Source organism: Triticum urartu, unplaced genomic scaffold, assembly GCF_003073215.2.
Source record: "Triticum urartu cultivar G1812 unplaced genomic scaffold, Tu2.1 TuUngrouped_contig_9408, whole genome shotgun sequence".
In the NCBI taxonomy this organism is placed as follows: domain Eukaryota; kingdom Viridiplantae; phylum Streptophyta; class Magnoliopsida; order Poales; family Poaceae; genus Triticum; species Triticum urartu.
The window spans coordinates 1-8099 of record NW_024120449.1 but is presented as its reverse complement, the minus strand read 5'-3'; the positions used below and the strand labels follow the sequence as shown (position 1 = coordinate 8099).

The following is an 8099-nucleotide window of genomic DNA, read 5'->3' as shown; positions in this document are numbered from 1 at the left end:
AAACGATCAAGTGCTAAGCTAACGGAATGGGTCAAGTCAATCACATCATTCTCCTAATGATGTGATCCCGTTAATCAAATGACAACTCATGTATATGGTTAGGAAACATAACCATTTTTGATTAACGAGCTAGTCAAGTAGAGGCATACTAGTGACACTCTGTTTGTCTATGTATTCACATATGTATTATGTTTCCGGTTAATACAATTCTAGCATGAATAATAAACATTTATCATGAAATAAGGAAATAAATAATAACTTTATTATTGCCTCTAGGGCATATTTCCTTCAGGTCCCGAACTGTGTGTCTAAGGATCGATGGTAACAGAAGGCAGGGGACACGATGTTTACCCAGGTTCAGGCCCTCTTGATGGAGGTAAAACCCTACGTCCTGCTTGATTGACTTTGATGAATATAGGGGTTACAAGAGTTGATCTACCACGAGATCGTAATGGCTAAACCCTATATGTCTAGCATGTATGATTATGACTATCTCTACGGTTTAAACACTCCTGTTTATATAGATACCGAAGGGGGCTAGGGTTTGTATAGAGTCGGTTTACAGAGAAAGAAATCTTCATATCTGAACGCCAAGCTTGTCTTCCACGTCAAGGAGAGTCCCATCCGGACACGGGAGGAAGCCTTCTATCTTGTATCTTCACGGCCCACCAGTCCGGCCCACATCACATAGCCCGGACGCCCGGGGACCCCCTAATCCAGGACTCCCTCATCTACCTCGAGCCCTTTCTGATCTCGTAGTCGTCTAAACGACAACCCACGGTTTCACGATCGAGCGCCGAGGCCAAGTACAGGGATGTGGCCAACGTCGTCGCGAAGTGCTCCTGGCTACGACAGCTGCTTCAGGAGTTGCTATGTGAGGTTCCCAATGCCACAATTGTCTATTGTGACAACGTCTCCGCGATCTACCTCTCCGCCAACCCTGTTCATCATCGCCGGACGAAGCATATTGAGCTTGACATTCACTTTGTCCGGGAGCACGTTGCACTTCGTCGTGTTCGAGTCTTACATGTACCCACCGATCAGCAGTTCGCCGATGTCATGATGAAAGGACTGCCTACCTCGAATTTCGAGGGTTTTCGGTTCAGTCTTTACATCTCCGGCGACGCTTCGACTGCGGGGGGTGTTGAGTACGGTTGTCATTACATGTATATTTGGCGGCTAGGATCTCTTATATTTACTTCCTAGCTTAGCGATATCTCTCGATCCTTTCCCTATATAGCGGATACGGTTGAGATCTCGCAACCCCTGTACCTATATATGTGCCTAGTGCATGATTAATAAGAACTAGTGGACCCGTTGCGCCAAATGGCACAGGCACGCTAAATCCATGTTCGTGATGATTTTTTTTTTTTGCATGTTTAATTCCTTCTAATAGGAAATAGGGTGGATTTTTATGTACAATGAGACGTATATACACATTTGAATTTGATATCACATTTAAAACAAAATATATGCTTTAGTTAGTTTAGACATGGGCAATCACGCATCATTATAAATCTAATTCCCTTTGGCCAAAAAAATAAAGTCCCACTCAAAATCGTGTGGCGTTGATAATGTTAAAAAAAGTTTTTAAAAAGTACACAGTAGTGAAAAATATATGCATGCCTTTTTTACATTTAATACCCCCTTTATTCAATGTTATAATATCCATGTTTAATAGTAAATGTGAGTACAACAGAGCCCAATCGAAATGGGACAGTAGATACAATATCTGGATTAATTTCCACGTTCACAGAGAACAATCCCCTCTACAGGCACCCTCCCTCTGCAGGCACCCAACAGACCGGACGGCTGAAACTGAAACTGTCATGGAAAAACGAAGGAAGCTCCTATAGACCATCATACAGTCATAATTATAATCTCGAACTACAAACCCATATAAGCCCTATAAAAATCTTATGGCATGGAGGGCAGCCTGTTCATAGGCATGGACAAAACCACACCAGGCCAAGCTCCAAAAAAAATACACCCTTAATGGAACTGGATCAGAACCATCCCCTGGAAGCTCCAGTTCCACCCCATCGAGAATGGACCCAATCTGGCTGCATCCTGCATTAAGTTCTTGTTGATACTCCCTATCATTAACACATAACATAAATCATTAAGCGTGTACTTCTTTCATTGGGAAAATTCTTTTTAGCAGAGGAGAAAATGAGCACACGAAGAGCTTGCTACACATTCACCAAGAAATACACGACAAAACTGGCCTTGATACATTATTTTTTTGCATGGAAAATCTCTTGAAATCTGTGAACGAAAGTAGAATACTGACATTTCCATCAATTCAGCTAAAATGCTGCATTCAAAAGAGCTCCATATATCTTATTATGCAAAGGTCAATTACCTTGAGCATAACTCATGTCTCGCTATTGGGATTAACTGCTCCAAATTTCCATGCATCTGATTGTTACAATGATCACACAACATACCAGCAGAAGCAAACAAACAGATTTAACAGCCGTACATTCACAACACATACAATATAGTGGGATGTAGATACTATTTGGAGAAACAACAATAGCAAAGGCAGACTACATCTATGACCATGAGCCATAATAGGGAAACCCATCAGGCAAATATATTAACACATAAATGTAGTTAATCAACTTATTCGTAAAGGCCTCTCCAACAATCTAAGAGACATGTAATGAAGAAAACAGATGATAGAAGACGAACTGCCCTATTATATAAACAGAAAGCAACAAGTCCATGGTATATAAATTTTATGATAAACACAACTCTACTTTTAAATAGAGAAAATAGGCTAGTCGCACTCATGTTAAGTGATCACATGGTATCACTATAGCAGCTCTATGTAGAAAGTGTGTCTTAATTATACAAAGAAGATTCAGATACTATTTAGTAATGGTGAACTCACAGCATGGCCATCTGAAGTCCAGTCAATGATATCCCATTTTAGTTTTGATGTTCCTAGTTGGATCAAGAGGGTCGTGCTTCTGAAAAGAGATATGCAAGTATATGTAGTACCTCACATTAATACATGATTTGGTTACATGCATGTCAACACACACTCTTTTTCACATCAACTCCCAATTCAAACGAAAATAGCCAAAAAAAACTCAGTATGAAAACTAACACAATGCAGACCAAGATTTACTTGGTATTAGAACAAATCACACAGATTCAATCTTTGCTCAATGACAACTGAGGAAGAACTCTATGACTATCCTAATTTGCACCGATCATTGCATGATATCAATATTGCTCTTTTACAAAACTAAATTTAGACAACCATGTAAGCTCTGAACATTGTTCTTGATTAAAAGGCCAAAAGGATAAACAAATGGAATAAGTCTCACTGTTAAAACTCAATTTGCACTCAATTTTTTATCTAAACAGCCACAATCAATGTCCGTTGCATTCACGCTTACCTTGAGGGAGAGAGTACACCCCCCTGCAAAATTGGAAAGGGAAAACTAAGGATAAAATAAGAACATGAGTCGGCAGAACCTAAGAAAGAGGAGCTAAAATCGATCCGGTAGAACCTACCACCAGCTCTTGATATGTCAAGTACAGATAAAGCCATAAGAGCGGCAAAGTAAATAAGCTCCATGTACTACCCATTGAATCTAGAATGCACTGAGCGTCGGACGGATCCAACCATCTCTGGTCAGAGACGTACCAAGGTCCAACCTGACAACCCCTCTTTTCTTCTTCTCTCGCCTCCTCACATATTAAAAACATTGCGTATTAATTTCTTATTTATTAATGGAAAGCACAAGGAAAGTTTGATGCGAATTCAGTAACTTGAAATAAATAAGCGACAATTAAATGAGACATTCAACCAAGGCAAAAACATAATGTTTTGCATGCCTTCTTTTTACTGACTGTAAAGCCGAGAATACATCCAGAGTCACCGCGGAGGAAGTAAAACAAGACATATTACTGAGGCCCTGTTTGTTTGGGCTTTTGCTTCTGCTTTTGCAGCTTTTCCACTTTGGCCAAAAAGCCATAAAAGCTCCTAAATAGGTGCTTTTGGAGCTTTTTTGGCTTTTGATGAATCAATATAACAATATTCAGCTCCAAAAGCCATAAAAGCTCTAAAAGCACCTAGCTTTTATGGCTTTTTGGCTAAAATAGAAAAGCTGCAAAAGCAGAAGCAAAAGCCCAAACAAACAGGGCCTGAAATGGACTTACATATTACTGAAATGTACCAATGATGGCTGCTATCACCGCCGGCATAGGGATCACCTACCACTCAAAACCCAACCATTCCATGCCATACCTCATCATCTGCAAAACAGTCAAGTAGAAAAATAATTTTGTAAGCAATTAATTCTCTTTGAGGTAGGCATTACAACAACCAGCAGGTTGTGCTGCCACCTCCACAAAGTCATGAGATGGAAAGGATAGAACAAAAACACTAACTCACGCACTCTCCACATGGAACGCCCAATGCTGGTGTTGCTTCTCTCAGGCAATGGCGAAGGCGGAGGCCGGCTCCTCGACCCAGCTCCGGCTTTCAACAATTTGACTAACACAAAACAGATTTTTAACATCCACAATTTGGACTGGGTAATTTGGAACAACTGATTCCACTTCTATAATTAGACCCTGCTAACAAATGATTTATTGGATAATTTGGACTGCTGTACAAAATTTAAGAGTGGAACTAATTGCTCAGTTTCTAATTTTTTACTTGTCACATCCACTGAATAAGGTGAGCTCATTCTCTGATGCAAATAAAACAATGCTTGGGAAAATGCTTAGAAACAGTAGTAGCAAGTTAAAGATCAAGTTGAACAGAGTAAGGTCTAAATGGCATCTCCCTTTTTCTAAAAGGCAAAAGATCTTAATGGCCTCGTGACTGAATAAGATGTGTAGATGGAGAAAGCATGCGTATGAATCTTCTCAGTACAACTTAACTGGATTCGCTAACTTGAAGTAACAATGAAGAAAGAAGAAAGCATTCAGAAAATGCAGATTCTCTCTTCTTTGAACATATTACATGACTCAGCATCTTCTTGTAGGAAAGGAAAAATCAAATAACTAAGGATAAAATAAGAACAAAGCCATGAACAGAGCATCGAGGAATCAGTATAACAATTCCGAAATACAATAATTTCAGAATCTTGCAAAATCACAACAAAACTTGAAGTAGTTCTGAACAATTAGAAATACATTACACTGAAGGTTGAGTAAAATCTTTCTTTGATTGAGCAATATATAGCTGCAGATATTTTACAAAATCAATACATAACAAGAATCTAAGCCTCTTTAGACCCCTTTTCCGAGCTAAATATGCAGGCTTTCCATGGAAATTTTTACAATATATTTGTTCTATGAACAAATGCTTCCTTTCATTCCTTTTTTTGAAGCGGGTCTCATGCCATCAGCAGCCCAGCACCAAACAGCCAGCACCCGGTTACAACAATCATGCACGCAGCAGCAAGCTAGCAAAAAACAAACCACAATAGGTGCCCGGACAAACACACATAACTAAGCCAGTAAGCAAACACAGAACAAGAACTCATAGCTAGCAAGCGAGCGCTACCAGCACCAGTTAACATGATGGCCCCAGAAATATAACCAAGCTCGCTGATTCCCCAACGACATAGCATTCACAAATCACAATGTAATACGGCACAACCAGGCGAACTTTGACACGATTACCAAATTACATAGTTCTAGACTTTCAGTAAAGAATGGTCCTAAGAATTGAAGAGATAGATTTGAAAAATATACTTCCGCGTATAAGCAGAATCATGTTTGCAATGCATGTGTATATTTTATCTGGTATAGCAATACATTACTTACACCCAGAGAATTAAAAGCCTAGCTTTAGAGCGTCAAGCTAACCAACCAGAACAGTATGTATGATGCTACCACCAAGCCAGCCACAACAATCATGCACGCAGCAGCAATCCATAAAAAAGAACACAATGGGTTCCCGGACACACACATCACTAAGCCAGCAAGCACACACACAACAAGAACTCATAGCAATCAAGCGCGGAGGATAGGAGGACAGCTGGGACCGGAACGAAATTACCTTGTTGGCGAAGGATGTCCAGGTGGAAGCGACTGGAGGCGGCGGCCACGACGGCGAATCCAGGCAGCAGCTGCGCGAAAGGAGACATGCATTCATCAGTTGGCAATGGAAGCATCCATCATATTCATACATACCTGCGTTTCTTTATGAGCACTCCACTTCTCTGTCTCACCCCGTTGACCTCCACCTCGATAACCTGGTTAATGAACAACACATGATCCATGGGGTGATGATAAACCTTGCATGTATCCCCAAAATTGACGGGAGGCGGTGCGGAGTATTAGATCTCTGACCTCTGACCGACCGATGAGCCAATGGAAGAAGGGGACAGTGAGGGCGGTGTTGAACACGTAAGCCCGGCGCCGGAAGGGAGTATCCAGAGGAGCACCTCACGGGCGGACTCCTGCTGCTGCGCGTGCAAGCAGCTCGCAGACCGCCTTCTTCTCCTCCTCGCCGCCCAACTCTTCTTCCTTCTAGCGAACTTCTCCATCTTGCGCGCAAACATCAAATGAACGTGTGCTCCAGCTGCTCATCCATATACTCCGTCTTCTCCCCCATTGGCTCAGGCCTAATTTGTCCTAGCAAAAGAAATCACATGATGAGCAAATGAACGAATTCGCAACAAACATTTCAAATCAAGATTCATCCGTTAACAGGCCCAAAATATATAAATAGAGGAGTTTCTAATTGCCGACCAGAGCGCCTCGGGCTGTACGGGAATCCATGGGTAGAACACCAGCTGTAGGTGTCATCGCCCACCCGCTGAGGCCGCCGTCGGCCGCACGGCCGCAAGAGCCGCCGTCCGCCGCACCACGAGGAAGAGGCGGAGTGCAGCCTCCCGTGAATCGCGCCCGAGACCCAGCCCCGTCGCAGTTCCCGATCCAGGAGCGGATCGAGCCGCCGCCAACCTCCAGGTCGCGCCCATCCTGGCCGGCGCAGACCGACGCCGGCCGGTGATCCTCTCTCCCGTCAGCCGTCGCACCTCCCTCTCCTTTTTCCTCTCTCTTTCTCCCTTCTCTCCTTCCTTCTCTCTCTCCCTCTCATCTTCTCTCTCCGCTAGGGTTCCTACGAGAGGAGGGGCACAGGCCAACGCTGGCTGGTCACCCTTTCCCGTCCGCCGCCAGACCTCCCTCTCCTCTCCCTCTCTCTTTCTCCCTCCTCCCATCTTCCTCCTCTCTCTCTCCCTCCCATCTTCCTCTCTCTGGTAGGATTCGTGCGGAAGGAGGGGACTGGTTGTGCACAGTGCGTGGCAGGACTAGATTGGGTTGGTTACTTGGTTTGGGTGCGTGCGCGGCGCACGGGACGGGAGGAGTGATGAGACGGGGCTGTTTGGTTAACTTTGCCAAAGATTGTCACACCTAATGTTAGGCAAGTTTGACCAATTTAGATAAATATTTGGTTCAAGTCACACTTTAGATAAGCCATATTTGGGCCTCACATGACATACACTTAAAACGTGTGGCAAAATTCCCTTAGGCTTGCCAACTTATGGCTCTTATTTTAATGAAATAACCTTAGATAAGCTTGGCAAAAATGTATGGCAAAGTGTGGCAATGCTAGTCCTAGAACCAAACAGTCCCAAATTCTCTCTCACCTGGACGTCACTCACCCAACCAATACGCGCGTGAGACGAGCCCACTGGTCATTGGGCAGAAAAATGAATCCCATGGTGAAAAACAATTAACCGCAAGCGAAAATCCAACGGCTCAGATGTGCTAGAAGGCAGATCAGACGGTCACGGACGGCTCAATTCAGAAAGCATCTGGAGGCAAGTTGGCTAGAGTCCCTATGTGTTACTCCCTCCGTTCCGAATTACTTGTTCTAGATATAGATGTATCTAGATGTATTTTAGTTTTAGATACATCCAGTCCTGCTACAAGAAACGGAGGGAGCAGAATTATCGATGCATGCAATCCTCCTGGTACTACCGTCCATGGAGCAAAATGGGCTGAGCATGCCCTGTCACCGGCCTCAGCTCCCACCCTTCAGCACCCACCCACCCACCCCGGCCCCGGGCCACAGCTTCCACGTGCAGGCCACTGGCCCACGCGCCATCCCTCAACCC

General features: G+C 43.5%; 1 protein-coding gene across 29 annotated transcripts; it reads right to left on the bottom strand.

The window, feature by feature from the left end:
* Positions 1–1627: 1627 nt before the first annotated feature.
* LOC125532223 lies at positions 1628–7341 on the bottom strand. Of its 29 annotated transcripts, none has more exons than XM_048696365.1 (9): positions 6730–7337; positions 6328–6612; positions 6035–6230; positions 4411–4516; positions 3532–4275; positions 3414–3436; positions 2900–2978; positions 2366–2421; positions 1628–2096 (listed from the first exon to the last, which is right to left on the bottom strand). In XM_048696365.1, exons 5-9 carry the CDS (start codon positions 3724–3726, stop codon positions 1907–1909), a joined length of 543 nt encoding a protein of 180 aa, XP_048552322.1. In that variant the 5' UTR covers positions 3727–4275; positions 4411–4516; positions 6035–6230; positions 6328–6612; positions 6730–7337; the 3' UTR covers positions 1628–1906. The 29 variants fall into 29 exon arrangements, 4 of the variants coding, with proteins under 4 accessions (XP_048552322.1, XP_048552321.1, XP_048552320.1 ...); XM_048696364.1 differs by having other exon boundaries at positions 4415–4516; XM_048696363.1 differs by having other exon boundaries at positions 4419–4516; positions 6730–7336.
* Between the last annotated feature and the right edge of the window lie 758 nt (positions 7342–8099).

What these genes read in the sequence shown, in the direction of transcription:
- LOC125532223 (XM_048696366.1), bottom strand. Translation starts at nt 3,726, where the DNA reads ATGTTTTTAATATGTGAGGAGGCGAGAGAAGAAGAAAAGAGGGGTTGT. An exon ending in GGACTTCAGATGGCCATGCT is followed by an intron (nt 2,422 to 2,899) that starts GTGAGTTCACCA and finishes TGTAACAATCAG; the next exon opens with ATGCATGGAAATTTGGAGCA. An exon ending in AGACATGAGTTATGCTCAAG is followed by an intron (nt 2,097 to 2,365) that starts GTAATTGACCTT and finishes TGTTAATGATAG; the next exon opens with GGAGTATCAACAAGAACTTA.